General features: G+C 42.1%; 1 protein-coding gene across 1 annotated transcript in view; it reads right to left on the reverse strand.

Moving 5' to 3' along the window:
* The window catches only part of side-VI (sidestep VI transmembrane protein), a 63,550-nt gene that overhangs the window by 33,112 nt on the left and 11,903 nt on the right, over positions 1 to 18,535 (reverse strand). The window contains exons 2-5 of the mRNA XM_018113644.3: positions 7,756 to 7,879; positions 7,569 to 7,692; positions 7,393 to 7,477; positions 6,205 to 6,315 (exon numbers count right to left, since the gene is read on the reverse strand). Coding sequence (XP_017969133.2) covers positions 6,205 to 6,315; positions 7,393 to 7,477; positions 7,569 to 7,692; positions 7,756 to 7,879 — 444 coding nt within the window. The remainder of the gene's footprint in view (positions 1 to 6,204; positions 6,316 to 7,392; positions 7,478 to 7,568; positions 7,693 to 7,755; positions 7,880 to 18,535) is intronic.

Genomic DNA, 18,535 nt, shown 5'->3' on the forward strand with positions numbered 1-18,535 from the left:
CAACTCACATTACTCATACGCAGCGTGTGGCACTTGGGCGCTCTTAACGACTTCAACTTAATCAAGCACTGAAATTAGCTTTTGTGTGCGTATATGAGCGCACATTAATTTAATGGCCACGGTCAAGGCATATCTACAAAGGAACTCTACACTGTAATATACAAAAGGTAAGCGAGTCAGGAATTTGTTAGTGAAACCACCAAAGAGCCCCACTGAGCACTTGTTGTGTGTGGTAATAAATCCATAATTAGCTAAGCCAGAATTTTGATGAATTTATTCACTCTAGAGGGATTTCCATGCTTCATTATTATGAGATTCCATTGTTTTCTTTTTGCTTAACATTATTTTGCAGTGTTTAGATCATATATTAGGCTAGGCTGTGGGGGCCATCATTATATTTTATATATGATTCGAGTATACTTATTTAGTCTACACAAATATTACGAGCAAAGTGTTTTGTTGTTGTCCTGTGCTGCCAAGTGCCATTAAATCCACCTGCAAATTGAGCAAAACTAACTGCACTTGATACCTATGAAAAATACCCAACGCACACAGAGACACTCCCACACACACACACACACACAAATAAACGCACATTACTTTGATTAATAACTGCCATTTGGTCGAGTTTTATGTTGTTTATGAAAATATTTCACACACTCAAACAAATAGCGCTCAATGCACACACAGCCATACATGGGTGTGGGTGTCTGTGTGTGTGTGTGTGTGTTTTGAGGTCGCAGCATTTGTCTGCGCATGTGTGTGTGTTAGTAGATTAGCGCATATGTAGTATGCGGCTTAATGGTCGCCTGTGATTTATTAGCCTCCCAGAAACAGCAACAAAGAAAAAGAGCACTCGATACATAGAAAAGGGAGACTGAACGAGGGTGAGTGAGAGAGATATAGTATAGAGAGAAAGCAATAAAACAAAACAAAAATGGCATACGACCAAATTTGATTTAGCAATGCAGTTTTTCTCTCCCTCTCTCTCTTTTTTTTTTGCTAGCTCAAAGCAATTGCTGTGAGTGCTGCAGGCCGGCCACGTGCTGCTCTCCTGACTGGGGCAATGTGCGTGCAGTTCGCACATAAATTCAACTAATTTGCCTCGCATTCGCTTTTACTTGAGAGCCGCTCGGCGAGGAGGACAAATTTAATTAGCGTCCAGACGTTTGTTTTGCTCCGCCCACAGCTCAACCCCTTGGCCATTGTCTTTTATGGGCAGCATTTGTCGTGTTTATCGCTTGGCTCAACTTGCGCTTTCATTTTAAAGTCGTGCCAGCTGTTTGCAGCTTGTCTAGCATCAACACAAGGTGCCAGCACACACAAGCACACATACACCCATGCACATGTGTGTGTGTGTGGGTCTGCAAATATGTGCTCTATATGTGCCTTTTCTGGCTGGCAGAAAAGCTGACTTGCATTGCAATGAACACACACACACACACACACACACTCATGTGTGGAATGTTTGCAGCTTTACGTTTCTTGCACACATACCCTATAAGTAGACCGATTTCCATTGAGAGCATACTCAGCTACACTATGATTGTATATGGAATATTATATAGAGATTCTTTTATGTTTATCTAAGCAGCATTTACTATTCCCATTCTTCCTCAATTATATTTTTAATATTTACAGCGTATCTTAAAGTCATGTATTTTCATTATTCTTGCCTTAATTTCTGTTTCATTTTTTCATACATATGTATATAAGTATATATTTTTCATGCAAGTGCAGCGGTATTTTTAGAGCAAGCTAAAGCGGGTTTTTGTGCCAGCAGCGACATTTTAACATTGCTTTGTCACGCCCAGTGCAAACTCCATTGCCGAGCCGCCCCCGCCTTACGGCCCTAATGAGCGCCACTATTCAAATGGGCGCCAGTTTTATTTGTTTTTTTTCTCGCATTTTATATATTTTTTGTATTTGCTCATGCGAACTTAAAGTCGTTGCATACTTTTGTGCGCAAGGCACAGCCGCTAATGCAGCCGTCTGCTCATTGTGCTATTTGCCGGTGCGGGGGTCATGAGAGTGGGAAGGTAGGGGGGGAAGCGAGAAAAAAAGGGAGAGTCATGCAGAGATCTGCTGTGTGCGTGCATGTGTGGACTTGTGTTAGTTATGCAATTCTGAAATATTTGCTTGTTTAGCTTTGCATATCTTTGCATCTTTTGCATCTGCTGTGCGGGTGATACAAGCAGCAGAAGGCACGAAACAGTCGTGTGTGTGAATGTCCCACAGATGGAAGAGCGAGTGAAACTACAACAGAAACAACTGCTGCTCCTGCTGCTGCTCCTTCTCCTGCTACTGCTCCTTCTCCTGCTCCTGCTCCTGCTGCTGCTGCTGATAGTAACAAAAGTGCACTGCCACATAAATACTTTTTATGCTGTTGTCTTTTCTCCACTTTCAGTTCTTTCAGTCTGCCTGTCTGTGTGTGTGTGTGTGTGTGTTTGTATTTGTGTTTTGTGTGTCTGCTGCTTGGCATTTGGCTTTTTGCGCCCAGCCAACGGCCATTGAGGAAGCTGTAAAATAAATTTAAAGACTCCTGCTCCCGCTTTAAGAGCTGCCAGCCGAACAGCAAACAAAAACAGGAAGCAACTCGCACTCAATCTCTTCTTGAATTGCTAAGTTGTCATTTGTTCAACAGAGTTGGTCAAAAAAAGGGGCGTGGCTGTGGCAAGTTTCACTCCCGTTGTTCAGTGAGTGTTACCGCATTTAGTTGGAACAATAACAGACATCTGCATGGGGTCGAAAACTTTGCTGGCTGTGCGCGCCTGAATTTAAATGCGAATTTCCCGCTAACTGAGACTAGCGAACTATCAGAAAAGCTGAAAGCAGAGCTGATCTCCTTAAAGTACTACGTTGACAGGCTGCTGGAGTATGCAAATGATGCCCCAAGAAGCTTAAATTGAGAATCTTCGTCTTCATTTCACTTTCGAGTACTAAATATGAATTCAGATGATCCATTGCAACAGTCAATTTATAGACTTTTATAGAAGAGGTATATAAATTTGCCCACTAAAACAGTGCCACGCCCACTTCAAGTAATGCAACTGACGTGCGGTTAGAGCCACAAAATAGAGTCCGGCACAATAAGTGCAAAATGTATAAAATATTATGCAAAACAGTTGCAAAAATTTGTGGCATGCATTTCACAGCGAACTCTTTTAGTCTCACTCTCTCTCTCTCTCTCTCTCTCTCTCTCTTACTCTCTCACACTCTCTTTTGAACAGTTCCCTTTGCTCTGTGGTAAACAATTTCTTGCCAGGTTCGCCGTATTGTTACATTTCCGTGCACAAAATATGGAGAAATAGAAGAAAAATTTAATAGAAATGCACACAATTTTGTAGCCAACAGCCTGGCCACAGTAACAACACCTGCAAATAGTGCCAGCAGCAGCTGCAGCAGCAGCAGCAGCAGCAGGAGAAGGAAGAGGAGGTGGAGGAGGAGGAGTGTGGCCAACATAACAACAAAGAAGAAAAGAATATTTTTACTATGTCAGCGGCGCACTTTGGCAAAAGCGGAAAACGCCTGCACTTCCGTTTGCCACACACACACGCTGACATTGTGTGTGTGTGTGTGGCAACGGCAAAAGGCGCCGTGTGTTAAATTCATGACGTGCCAAAAAGTAGGCAACGCGAAATATTATGCATTAGCAGCTGGGCCCCCATAGCAGCCGCGGATGTATGCTCTATGATCCCTAATGCCTGTTGTGGAGTGGGTGTGGGTGTGGGTGTGGGCGTGGGCGTGGGTGTGGGGCGTTTAAGGAGCGCAATTTTTACAACCCCCACAGACTGTGCGGCTTTATAACTTTATTTCTGCCGCAGCATTTGCAGCCCGTTGGCGTGTCGCACTCATTTGCAACTGTTGGCAGCGCCGGGTCTGCTCCAGAGCTCTATTCGATGGCCCCATCCCGCCCCAGCACTGAGTGCAATAAAATTTAGTGCCACTTACTCGATTCGCACACCCTCAAGCCACCCAAAGAGTCCAAATTACTTGGCATAGGCGCGCGCTCATTGCCAGCCCCATCGACCCACTGCTTCGCTTTGACTTACTTCTGCTGATTGCACTTCTTTAAGTGCCGCCGCTCTTTCTTTCTCCCTCTCTCTCTCTCTTTCTCTGTCTCTTCCCCTTTATATTATTATTATTTCTTCTTTTTTACTCTAACTTTTCCACACAATTGCAATTTTTGTAATGGACTTTGCATGTCGAGCGTAGACTTCGAATTTGTTCTCTTTGTGCTGTCCTTCCTGATTGCCGGCTGAGCACATTGCCCGTAATTTATATCCGGCTTCTGTTCAGCGTTTAATTGCATAGATTTTCAAATTGACACATAGCTGGAATTCACGGCAGTTTTTGGTCTAATGTGAATCTGATCGGACTATTAGCAATGGGTGGGGTCAGCATGCAGCTAGATAGCATTGAGTTATCATCTGAATATACCTTTAATAAGAGTACAATAAGTACTATATTTTACTCTACAAGAGCAAAGCTCTTTATTTATGCATTAAAAATTCCATTGACTGCAATCATTTAATTTGAGTTGAGTGACATTTATTTGTCCCCCTCTCACACTCACACTCACACTGAGCTCTATTATAAATTAGCTTTCTTATATTTTATTAATCACAACTAATTATTTCTCATATTCCATTAAAAAAAAAGCTAAAATTTCTATTCATTAATATTTACAATGTTCCATTTGCCGTTCATTTCTTATTCACTTTCAAAAACGCTTTCGCTCGGCTGTCAACAGGCCTGACCAAGTGCTGCTCCTGCCAACTTTCAAAGAACTTTTAATCAGGCAACCTACCCCTCCCACCAGCCAGCCGCCCACTCTAAGCTCTTCCAGCTTATATATGTATATATATGTGTGTGCATATATAGATATATATTCACATTTGTACTTTTATATGGTGGTGCGTTTAGCAACAATTTCTTGGCTCCGCTTAATTGGCACACACACACACACTCAGAACAGTTAGAGTGCCCAATTTTTTGTGTGTGGCTAAAATGGGGTTTTGGGCCAACCCGTTCGGCTAGGCCCGGCTGCCAGCTGGAAGTTGGCAGTTGGTAGTCTGGAGTGCAGTTTTCTTGCTAGTGATTTATTTTATGTCAACGTTGACATGTCAAACCATTCAAAGTGGTTTCGCTTCCGTTTTGCCCAGAGAGTTTCGCCAGTTCGTGGTTCGCAGTCCGCAGCGATAAAGCACGCGATTGCTGTTGTTCTTGCTCTCGTCATTGTTGTTGTTGTTGTTGCTGCTGTTGCTGCTGTTGTTAGTGTTGAGTGTGACATACTTATTGCGAGTGTTGCCCATTGTTATTTGGCCCCGGCTTGAAACACAAGGCCCACAATGCCCAGTGTCGAGTTTTCTTTTTTCACTATTGGCATTTTCGCCTTATTTTCTTTCTTTCCTTTTTTTATTTTTCTGTTGGTTTGCGTTATCAACAATTGACTTAAGTGTTGTATGGCACATATGTATGTGTGTGTGTGTGCGTGTGAGTGTGTGATTGTTTGTAGTAGCAGTTGTCAGCCTGTCGCTTATGCTTTCAATGCTGGAAAATGCCAGTTGACTGCCGCCTCCTCCTCTTCCTGCTCCTCCTCCTCCTCCTCCTCCTCCTCTTCTTCCTCTTTTTTTGTGTGTACTTAACAATTGTTTGGCTATGCTGAAAAGCAGCTTTTTCTTTCTTTTGACTTTGTTTGCCTCTCCTCCTGCCTCGCTCACACTGTCTCTAGCTCACCCTCTCGCTCGCTCTCGCTCTCTCTCGCTAGCTGTGTGTCTAGTCGATAATTTTTAATCCTTTTGTGCTTGTTGTATACGTATATATATATATATATATATTTGAGAAATTGACTGTGGCGGTTCCCTTCCTCATTTCCATTCGCCGTTCGCTTTCAATTGAGTTTTTATGTTCGTTGACTTTTGTGGCGTTCTCTCTCAACAATTACAATGCTGTTTACCTTATTTATTATTTGTTGTTTATGCGACGGCCCATTGTCTGGCCCACCGGCCAGGACAGCCGGCCCCACCTTCTGCGAATTGTTTTTCATTTCTTAAGCGCGATTTTAATTTCTGATAAGTTTCGTGCACGAAAATTTATGTTTTAACGAAGCTTGTAAACTTTAATTGCTTCTTGCAATCCATAGCATCTGCCCCGGGCCAGGTTCTACGTGGATCTGAATGCCAAAAAAGCTCGGGTACTTACCGCCATAGACAACGCAGGTTACCTCCAGGCTGCCGCCCTCCTCGTAGGGTCCTGCTCGGGAATCGATGCGCATGCGACGCTCATTGTAAATGTTCGGCTGATGCGGGGGCACTATAAATAGGGAATGAGAGTCGACCAATTAGTTGTGCGGCACATCCATTTGCCCAATCAATTCCGGCTAAGCCAAAGACCCAAATTGACATATTGAAAGCATTCGCCAGCCACAAATCACATACAATTTGTGCATGGCGCAACATCAAAGGGAATTCAGCTGCAGTAAATATTTACATATGAACATGCATGCATATATGCGCATACGCACTGAATATGCCATGTTTACACACGCATGTAGATTTGCATATTAAATTGTTTGCTTTGCGGCTAACCGAAAAATCATTTCAGCTAATTTATGTGTGCAGTCCGCAGCAATGCAAAAGAAAAGGCTAATAATTGTTAATTACATTTTTTGTATGTGCATCTTGACGTGCCAACACACAAATAATTTGCATAAATTAAATATGATAAATCAAATTGACAGAATTTAAATTTGCCATTTTTCTACATTCCATTTTTAGCACATTTTCACGCGTCACTGTAAAGTTATTTATTTTAGAAAATTATATAAAATATATGTGGATTTTCAATCAGGTTGCTATTTTTGGAATTTCATTAGATTTATTAATATTTTAGTTACAATAAAAACAGAATTTTCTCTTTGCCAAAGAAATAATTAATTTTGTAGCGATTTTATTAAAATTTTTCTATTTAAAATTAATAATATATATTTAAATTAATTGAAATATATAAGCTGTATGGATTTTAAGAATTCCATTTTATTTACAGAAATAATATATAATTAAAATGAAGTCTGACTTGTGTCTAAGTATACCCATTTATTTTAATTATTTATAATAAAAATAATTATTTCTAAAAATCAATATTAAATTGAATATAATTCATAAGTTGTGCAAAATAATTAATTATAAATTCACAACAAGCACAAAATTATAATCATAAAACAATAACAAACTTGAAGCAAAAGAAAAAATTCAAATATATATATATATATATATATATATATATATATATTTGAATATTTGCATATATATTAATATGCTTATACATTTTATGTATGTATATCAATTATATAATCTTTTCTTAACCCCAATCAATTCATTGAATACGCACCCACGACTTCCAAGTTGACGTTGCTGTTCCTGGTTTGCGACAGCTTGAAGTCCACGCGACAGCGAAAGTTGCCCGCATCCTTTTCCTGTCGAGTGGTGCGGCACAATGGGGAATTCAATTAGGGAATGCCGTACAGCTGACCCTTTGGGCTCTTTCAGTTTTGGGCTAATGCTTACCTTGACCGGACTTATAATCAGTTCCGCGGGCTCCTTGTGCGTGCGAAAGACGGCGCGATCCTCGAGTACCTCCTCATCTCTCCAGTGCGAGGGCGTGCCCGCGTGGGCGCCCCGGGTGTCATAGCTGTGGAGTGCAATAGTTGTACGAGCGCAGCTCTACATCAAGACGGTGCTTAGGTGAACCTACCTGTAGATGGGCAAATTGTTCTTGTACCAAACGACGAGCAGCACCTTGTCGTCCGGCAAGTTGGAGCTGACATCGCACTTGATTTGCGCCGAGTTGTTGACCAGAACGCGCAGAATGTCACCATCTGTGGAAAGAGAAGGCATTCACAGTTAGAGTAGATATCAATTTTATAAATATTTCAATTTATTTTTATCAATTTATCTATACTTATATATAAAGCCATAGATGAAACAATCAATGGGAAGCCACAGTTCCGTCAATGCGCAGCCATTTTTGGCAAATTAGATAAAACCATGACAGCTGCGGCTCTGGCTGTGCCATAATGCGTTTGGAGCAGCCAAAGCTGGCAATTGTGGTGCTCTCGCTGGAATAGTTTTATGCGCTTAGCACAGCCACGCCATTTGGCTAAGCTTTAAAATATCGATCGACTGACCAGCGCAAAATAATAAAGACGGAAAATGGGAAAAACAAAAAAGGGAAACAAAATCACAACATCCATAGAGCCGGCCACATAATGCGCCAATGTGCCGCAAAAGCCCGGCCAAAAGCCGCTGCACGTGAGGGAAGCTGGACGAGGATGAGGTGATTACCCAGCCAGCCGCATGCGGATTACAAAATGGCTGCCATTTGCTGTGTAGTTTTTTTTTTGCAGTGTGTTAGTGTATGTGTGCACGTTAAAAATGCAGTGCGTAGAGCGTAGAAAAAAAATGCTAGCCACAGCGAACTGCGAACTGCGAACTGCGAAATGTTTGCTACGAGTGAGTGCGAGGCAACTGCGCTGGGAATCGCATGAAGCGAATGGCCAGAGAGCGCCTTGGGCTGAGCTTTTGTTTCTAATTTTGCACTTGTGTGCGCAATATCATGGCAAAGGCCTAGGCCCACGCCCACGCGCACGCCCACACCGAGACACAGGCCCTCGCACACACTTATAGTACTTTCGGCCGGGCCCGGCAGGCGGTGCGTCAGTTTGTCGACAAACAAACGGGCGACCACATGATAAATAATCGATAAATTATGTGGACACATGTTTAATCTAGCATGAAATGGAATCATTTCCCTTCAATTTGTTGTTAGCCAGCCACACAGCCAGGCAGCGAGGCACAACAACAACAAGGGCAACAACAGCTACGATGGCCAAACACATAACAGATGTGCATTAGATAGAATTGTTGTGGCATTCGGGGAGCGTGACGGCGGGCGGGTGGGTGCCTATTTAAATACAAATAATGAGCAGATTATAAATACCAGCAAATATGCTGCAGTCCTGTTGCCAACACGACAGCACAATAGAGCGCGGGGAGCGCAAATGGAATTATCGCGCATTCGTCATGTTGAACGGAGCTGGACAAACACTTGACGCGGACGCCGGACGCCAGACGAGCGCACTGCGAACGACAACAGCAAACAACTTGTGGCCCACTGACCACACGCAACAATTACATTTGCCCCTTCACTCGACCCCACACCAACACACACACACACACTCACATATTGGCTACATAATGATAGATTTATCATTTGCTTAATTGCATGACTTGCAACGGTAAGCGGACCGTGTCAGCTTTAAGGCAGTTGCTGTTGTTGCTGCTGTTGTTGCTGCTGTTGTTGCTGCTGTTGTTGGTTTCACCTCGGCAAGCAGACAACAAAATTTATTAATTAATATTTAACTTAATTAATTAGCTGAACGTTTATTAAGCATGCGGCATATTGAGCGACGACATATTAAGCATACGCCATGTTAGCCGCAACAAAAAAGAAATGTATTTCATCAAGAGCGCTGTTTGGGCGGCTTAAAGAACTGATTATGGTTTGACAAGATAATATTAATAATGCCAAATAACTAAATGCTGCCAAAAAACCAATTAAAATTGAAGAATTGCCATATCTTAATATATATGTATATATATAAAAGTTATGTATTTATATATATTGATGTATATATATATATGATATATATTTATACTTATAGCTATAATGAATACTTCCAAAAAGTTCGTCAGCAACTTGAGTTGTCTCACAATTACTTGCTTTCACTTTATATTTCACAGCGGGCTTTCTATTCAGAAAACTAATCAGCTACAAAGAGCGTAGAAGGAGTGAGAGGGAGCCAAAGTATATTTAAGTGTGTGTGTGTAAGCGAGGTTAGCGAGAACACAGACTAAAGAGCACAGCGTTTCAAATGCAAACTCACATTGCCGCTATTCTAAATGAACTGTCTAAATATCGGTCTTTCAAGTATTTTCATAATAGAATGGAACAGAGGGAAATATAGAGATAGAGCGCGAACAAGGGCAGCTAGGGCACATCAATGTTTCAAATAGAAACTCCCATCGCCGCTGTTCCAAATGCACTCTCCAAATATCGCTTCTATATTTACTTTGTAATATTTTACAGCCACGATCGTGGGCTTAACGGGGTCAAGCTAATGCTTCATGAAAACGAATGAATGCTGAAAGAAAAGAGAGATAGCCGTACGAATAACTCTGCTCTCTTTCCACACATATAAATCGCTGCAAGAGCTTACACATTATTCCAATAGGCGCTCACGTCAATTAACAAAGTTTATAATTTACTTTGCTTAGTTTTTGTAATCAGTGTATTCTTCCACAAGAGCTTTCCTTCTTTCGTTTAATTTCCGCATTTTCGACAAGTTCTCCGTTTTGTTTTCTTCACTGTAAGTTAGTAAGGTCTTTTTTAATTTTGTTAGTTAATAGTCCATGCTAATTACACGTCACAGGACTTCATGCCAACTCTCCGATATTCCCCAGGCCCCAGCTGAGCTCGAGCCAACTCTAAGTGCGACTAATTACATTTATCTGGCAACTTGGTCATGTTGTGCTTTGTATCTGTACCTCCATCAGTCGCCCTCTCTCTCTCTCTCTTACTGTCTCTGTCTCTGTCTCTGTTTGCTGTGCTTTATCTTCATGCTGTGCGAGAAACAACAATGAAAATTCCAATGACAATGGCTTCAAGTAGTGGCTGCCCGCTCCAAAGAACCACTTGATCTGCCTATTGTTGGAGTTGCTGCCGTTGTAGTTTGTTATTATAGCTGGGCACTGTTCTTGTTGTCATTGTTGTTGTGGCAGTTGTTGTCTGCTTTAATGTAATTGAACATTTTCTAATTGACACTTGTCACTGGCAAGAACATTTTCAGAACTTCATTTTGACGCATTTACACACACATTTATTTCAATTTCCCTAACAACAAAGGCAACAGCAACAGCAACAGCAACAGCAGCAGGAATATCAGGGACATCAACAACAACAACAACAACAGCAGCGATTGCCAACACGCATACAAATACAAGCAAAATAAAGTTGTAGCACAATGGCTCCGTCTGACAATGCGAAACACGAAACGTAGAGTTGAATTTATTGCATTGGCTCGGCGAGGGGCGCTGCAAGGGGCGAGACGCTCCGCCCACTCTGCAATGCTGCAGCCAAGGCAAGGTGAAGGCAAGAGCTTCGCCCGCGTACGGCGACAGCAGCGACTGGCAGCCAGGTAAGCAATCTGGCCATGGCAGCCTCTCACTCACACACACACACACACAGACACACACACAGCCTGGGGTCCCCGCTGAATGGACGATGCAACTAAATACAAAAACCACGTGACAATGTTTTTAGAGCAGCAGCAACGCGAGCAGGACTCTGCCAGGCAAAAGAGGAGAAAAACGAGAATAACGAGCACGGCTGCCATGTCTCTGGTCTATCGGGTGTCGCACGCAAGCCAGCAGCAGCTTGCAGCCAGTTTGTGTCGCATTTGCCACATGGCAGCATGAAAACCGCATTGGCCTGCATCGAGTTGTGCTCGGCTGCTGAGCACGGAGAGAAAAAAAAAGAACGAGAAAGAGAAATAAATACAGGCCAAACGAGCAGCAGACATTGGATAACTGGACGAATGCGTGATAAGTTGGCTTTGCCAAAAGTCCAAATGCTTTAAGGTTGCCAGAGAGAGCAAGCGGGCGCACGTCTGCAGCAAAGACAAAATAATAAATAAATAATAAAAGCTAGATTTAAAGCCAAGCAATCGCTTAAAATAAATTAAAGTTTAAGACGTAATAAAATAAAATGTTTTTTGATTGCTCAATTACTCTGACTTTAAATGGCTGCAAGTAATTTCAGTTGTTCAGAGAGCAACTTTATTGATAAAAACAAGAGACACTTCAAGGCAGGACTGCAATTGCTTGTTGTGCTTTAAGACGATAACGCAGCCATTGTTTTATTCTGCTGCGATTGCTGCTGCTGCGGCAGTCGAACTTTTGCAGCTACACTATCGGACTGTCGCAAGTGCCGGCAGTCAGGGCAGTCTGTCAGCTCCCAGCAATTGACAGTTGCAGAATTCCAGTAGGGATATATGCAGCAGCAGCAACGAAGGTCTGCACTCCAATGATAACGTCAAGCGTTTCGCTTTAGGAGCTAAGCAAAGTGTCTCTAACTAAAAGTCAGCTTGAATGCAGCACAACAAACCAGTTATGATTGCAAGAAAGAGCAGAGGGAGAAGAGGCAGGGAACAACTCAAATCATTAAACTAATGCCAGCAATAAAACACAAAGGGAAAACAAGCCGAGCTGAAGCAAAAATCAATCGCGCAGGCATGACACGTGGCCAATCCAAGGGCTTAGCCACTATCGACCGACCACACACAGTTACGGATCACTGCGGCCACGTGCCATGTTCCGTGGCATTTGTTCTTCTCTTTTTTTTTTTCGTAGCTTACGGACATCGTTAGCACAAATTGTTGTTGAGTTAACAAGAGCTGTGCTAATGCCAAATGACGAAAAGAAAACTTCAACAAATCAAAGCAAAAAGGTGAAGCAAGACGAAAGCAAGCAAAGTGAAAAGCTTGCTAACTAGCCCGCATTTGGTTTTCTTTTTCGTTAGCTTTTACTTTTCTTTTTTTTTTTGTATTTTTTATTTTTTATTTGGCAATATGTTGACTTTAAGGCTGGCAGCGCCAACTCCGACTCTTGGCTGATAAGCCAGCGTATAAATCACAATTTGGTTGCGCTGTAAAGTATGCTACGATCGCGACACGTTTGCCAACTTGCGGGCCAAATTGTTGGCCAAGTTTATTAAACGTCTCGCGACTTTGGCAATAATTTCGATTTCGGGCATGCAATAAATTTGGTTTAATGTGCAATTTATGGGACACCATTTAATTAGTTTCTGTTGCTCAGGCCCCAACCAAATTGATGTTGACAGAGATTATTGGCTGGGCACGTAATGTCCGTGTACCAAACTCTCTCTCTCTCTCTCTCTCTCTCTCTCTCTCTCTCTGTCTCTTGCGCGCTTTGTCTTTCTGTATCTGTGGCTCTCCTTATCCTTCAGGCTCCCCTTTGAGCTCGGCTAATGGCCCAAAACTTGCCTCTGGCTTCTACTTTATTTGTACGTGTCGCTGGGCCCCGACTGATTCCCGACCATAACTTCCGCTTTACGCCCATTGACCTCGTCAACATTTATCTAACGGTTAAATGCCCTATATGTGTGTGAATATGTTCTCTACTCTCCGCCCAACTCCGCCATGAAAATGCCAGTAAAACTTTTTTGTTTTCGACTTGGCCGAATTATTTGCGCTTTGCAGTTGGCCAGGCAGTTGTTGTCTTTTGTGTTAGTTATGATTATTGCCGTGTTTATTGCGATTGCTGAAAAGCCCTTATCACGATTAATTGGCGGAAAATTTTTATGCGCACCACAAGTGACACTTTTCGGGCCCTGCCAATTGCCAATTGGCAATGTCATCGCTTATGGCCAAATACGATTTGTGGCCAAGCCCTCGAAATTTGTGGCACTCGGCATAGTTGGGGATCGATCGAATCCGTTTACATTATTCAAATCGAAATCGAGTGCCTTTAGCAAAATGTCACACACACAGCGGAAAGCCATTTGCATTTTTTATCGCCTCATCAAATATTAAACGAAATGAGACGAATTAAAAAACCCAGAGCTCTTCCATGGGCAGGAAAATACACATAGATATATAGATACACGTTAGGCAAATATCGAAAAGTTGAACTTGTAATTAAATATTGGGCATACATGAAAATTCTGTTATATGTGTAAAAAGTGTAATTAAAATAGGTAAATCAGAGAAAAAATTAAATTTTATTGGAAAATTATATAAAATATTTTTTATTGTGATTATTCGCATTTAATAGCAAACCAATATATTTTTTTTGTTTAACATATGAACTTATAAAAAACCTCTTTGTGTGTCCCATTATTATTAAATAAAAATGTATATATATATATTTATTTGATTTATGGCAAAGTAATAAATGTTAATATTGCTAATGCATATTAAGTAATATCAACATCAATCCAGGTGCTCTGCCAGCCTTGCATGCCTATCGACATCGACCTCTTCCATTCAAAATCTGGTGCACTTCAAATGCCCTGACGCTTATGTAAATGCTTTAAAGTGCTATGCTATGCTATGGAAAAATAGAGAGAAAAAAAAAAAACTATTACAACATGCAAATTATAATTGCGCTATTAAAAATTGCATATTAAATGCGACACAACAAACGCAACAGCAACAAAAACAACAGAAACAATAGCCTGGAGGCATTAGCGGAAACAAGCGATGGGAATGTGTTAGCTGGCGCCAAACACTAACACGAACAGCATTGGGCAATGCAACACTAGTAAACCACAACAGCAGCAACAACAACAACAACAACTACAACAACAAATATTCAAAAGTCCTGGCAAATAGTTTAAAACATGATTTTACACAGCGCACAGCACGCAGCCAGAGTACGCCAGGGTTGCACTGGTGTGCGTATCGATTGTTGCTGTTGTTGTTGTTGTTGGCTTACTGCCAGAAGGCAGCAAAGCCTTGGCCCATAAATTATTCATTGATTAGCAACAAATGCCATTAAACATGCACCCAAAGTGCTTTGCCTGCAGCCAGCGTGACTATCAACAGGAGACTTGTGCGTGTGTTGGTGTGTGTGCGTGTGTATGTGTGCGTGTGTTCGTTCGTTTGTTTGTGTCACGCACTTTAAACTGTCATTTGTTAGGCGGCTGCCTTTTGAAATTGCCCAATTGTTGGCTATTGCCAGCGCCCGCTAAACAGCCAGCCTAAGAGCGTGCTATAAATTTTCAACTGCAGCTGGCAGGCCATCAAAGAGCGCTAAACGGCTTACACTTTGCGCATATTTTGGGCCTAAAACCCACAACCGATGGCCAAATGCCCCACTGCCTCACTCCTGCCCGCCCGCCCACGCCCACGCGCGACAATAACAGTTAATGCTGCTGTTGCTCCTGCTGCTGCTGCTCCTGCTGCCACATCCGAGGCCAGTCGAAATTCTCTACTCACTTTGTGTAACATTTTAATATACCCTATTCGGGCAGCGGGTCAAGCCTCTGACTTTAAGCTGCTTGTAACGCTGGCCATAAATCAATGCGGCTTGGCTCTTTTGACTGATTGAAAGAGTTTCAATTGAAGATAAAGTATATAGTATATAGATCCTAATGAATTTAAAATATATTCAAAATACAAACATATTTTTTTTTTTCAATAATCTGGTGTAAAAAAGAATATTAATATATACGAGCTATGCTGCTGTCAGTCTCTCCCTCTCTCTCTCCCACTCTCATTCTCTCCCGCCTCTCATTATGTAATCAATCTTAGTTATTCATCTCATGCTTAAGAGCATTTAAGCTTCGTTTAGCTATCAGCGGCACTTTTCCCATTTGTTGTTGTTCTTGTGCACGATTTTATGTTGCGCTGAATTTTAATTTAAATGTTTTTGGCAGCCTTCTGGCTGCTTTCAAAACAAAAATAAAACCGCACACACAAAAAATAAAAGAAGAAGAAGAAAAACGTTGCACGTCAACGGCTTTTAAGCGCTGATTTTGAGCGGAATTTCGTGGACGGGGACGAACACGAGTTGAGAGGCTTGATAAAAATCTGAAAATGGCCAACAAAGCGAACATTTTTCAATGGCATTTTTTTGTGTGCGCTCCGTTATGTGAGCCATAGGTGACCCTGGGCTGTGGTTCTTGCACACCAACACACACACAGAAAGGCTTTGCTCATATATTGTTAAGGGGCTTACTAACACTTGCACATGCGTAGGTCAGATAGAGCACACACACACACACACACACACACCCATGATTTATGCAGCTGGCGCTCTGTGTGCGGCTTTTAATTTGCTTAATTTTGCGCTTAGCCACAGCAGCAGCAGAAGCAGCAGCAGCAGCAGCAACAGTATCAGCAGCACAGGCTAAGGCAGGGGCAGGGCTTGCGGTGGCAGCAGCTGTGTTGGTGGCCACTTTACCACAACCGGCAGCCCCTTTTCAATTTCAATGTGAAAGGCTTTCATCAAGGTCCTCGCTAGCCGCACATTCTCTCTGGCTCAACTCCCACTCCTTCTGCCTCTTCCCGCTCTACTCTACCGAGGCCAATTTGGGAACAGCTGATGACTATTTTTAAATGAAATTTTCGGGGCAATCATCTGTGTGACTTTTCGCAATAAATCGCACCTCTTTAAGGTGCTTGAACTTCGGTCAGCCTCTGCGAATCTATGTCACACCCATTCACGCAGACAGCCCCAATAGCCTCTTAGCTGCACATAAGGCTGCCTGCAGCAGTCAGGTGACAGCACACAAAAGTAGCACAAATCTGACAGGCAACAGCTGTGCCCTGGCTGCGCACACAGACCGAGAAGGAGCCGGAGCCAAGGTTAACAATGGACCAGGCCATACTTAAAGCATATAGTTTATTATACGCTCGCAACTAAAGCAGCTTAATATACATATATACATATATGTATGTATATGTATTTGTATATGTGAAGCTAAAATGTTCTTTTGATTTTGAACTTCATGCTCTGCAGCTGTGGAGCACATCGACTTTCTTTAATATCTTTCTTATGGAAAGAAAATAATCTTCTTTTAGTTCGGAATTAGCAAAAGTGAATCGAGAAGATAGAAGATAGCATTTCTGTTGAACTGTTGTGCTTTATTTTAAAGCTTTTCAGTTCAAAACATTTTCTCTGCAACCTTGGCATATAAATATATATATCTACATATATATAAATATATATGTTTTGCATGCATGGCTCAATCTAAGTAACTTTTTGGTTTGTTTGTCTGAAATAATATTTATTAAGAGCGGATTCTGTAATACGATAAGCAACTTGTTCAACATCACTTCTATTGCGTGTCTTGCTCAAATATGAAACTCAATAGCATATGGAACTTAAATGCCGTATACCCTTTGGGTCTGCCATAATCATTGATCGACGTATGACCGCTGCCCAAGTTAAGCCATAGAGACTGCCGTAACCATGGCCATATCGTATTTTGATGTAATCGCACTCACACACTCACCCACACTCACCCACACTCGGCCACACTCTCACCCACTCACGAATATTCTCACACATTCGGTGGCAATGCCCTCCGGCAATCTGTGGCAGCTTCTAGCTCTAGCCCCGAAATTGATTTCATTAATATTTCAAAAGGTTCGCCTGGCACACACACATGCATGCATATGTATGAGGGGTCAGCCGAGGGTTGTTCGCGCGGTTAGGAGTTTGTTCGCGGTGAGTACGTATCAATTAACCTGTCTAACACTTTGTTGTGGTCATGCCACGCATAAAACTTTGTGCCGTGCCGCAAGTTGATTAAAAATTAATACAAATACAGAAAAAAAAACCGACTGCGATTTCGCATACGCAGTGCGGCATTGGCAGCTCGTGACTCTCCGTCATCCTAGCATTTTAATTGACAATTTTGCGTTTTGTTTATGGCTGTTATACGGTCAATAAGGAATTCGATTTCATATGTACATGCATAAATATTTGTATATAAGAAATTGCCCGAATTGGTTTAGTTATTGACTTAATCACGTTCTGCGGCTGTCCAAAAACCAATTTAAATGCTTCCCAAAAGAGCACAAAATCAAGGAGGAAAAGGAAGGAGAAAGGGGGGACAATGAACTGAAACGAGGGCTTTTTTTGCTGACCTTGCAAAAGGCACTCAGACAGATATCCAAAGGCAGTTGAAATTTGCCAACGCGGCAAATGTAGACCCGAAAACTTATGCATAGAAAGAGGACAAGTTCAACGCACCAAAAGGACACGACCAGACAGGCAAAAGCTAAGCAAATGCCAGCATATAAGTAAATCTGTATGTGCGGGCGTATACTTGTGTGTGTGTGTGTGTGTGAGCTGTCCTGTGTTTGACTTTCAGCTTGCGGCTAAATTGTTATCAGCTCGTATTTTAATAATGGCCAGCTTAAAGTGTAGGACAAGAAAAATGTTTGCCACCAAAGAAGAAGCTGACAACAAAAGACGTCCAGGCCAACTGCGAGAGAAATCATTAAAAATTCTGCAGATAATGTCGGAATGGACATACACACATACATACATAGAAGGGTAGGGTGAATGCCAGACTATGCACATGTCGAGGTATTTAGTACAGGTCAAATGCACATGTCTGCAGATGCACAGTCTGAGAGCCTGACGGAGCCAGAGCAGACAGCCAGCATCTGGTCAAGATGAATGCCGCGAGTCGTCAGGAGCAAGGAAGCTGCAAAAAATATCGTGCCATAAACTGAAGATGCGACGGAAATGCGAGAGAATAAGACGACCTTATATTCCTAGCCAACAATTTGCAGAGGTAAGGCACTTGCCGTTACCTGATGATGACGACGATGATGATGATGCTGATGATGATGATGACGACGACTTATGTCACTCGAGTGTAATTTACAAGCACTACAAAAACTGCAAGCAGCCAAGGATGCAGCCGCAATGGCAAT

This window comes from Drosophila navojoa, chromosome 2 (genome assembly GCF_054131105.1).
Source record: "Drosophila navojoa isolate 15081-1374.11 chromosome 2, UAZ_NAV_1.0, whole genome shotgun sequence".
NCBI lineage: Eukaryota > Metazoa > Arthropoda > Insecta > Diptera > Drosophilidae > Drosophila > Drosophila navojoa.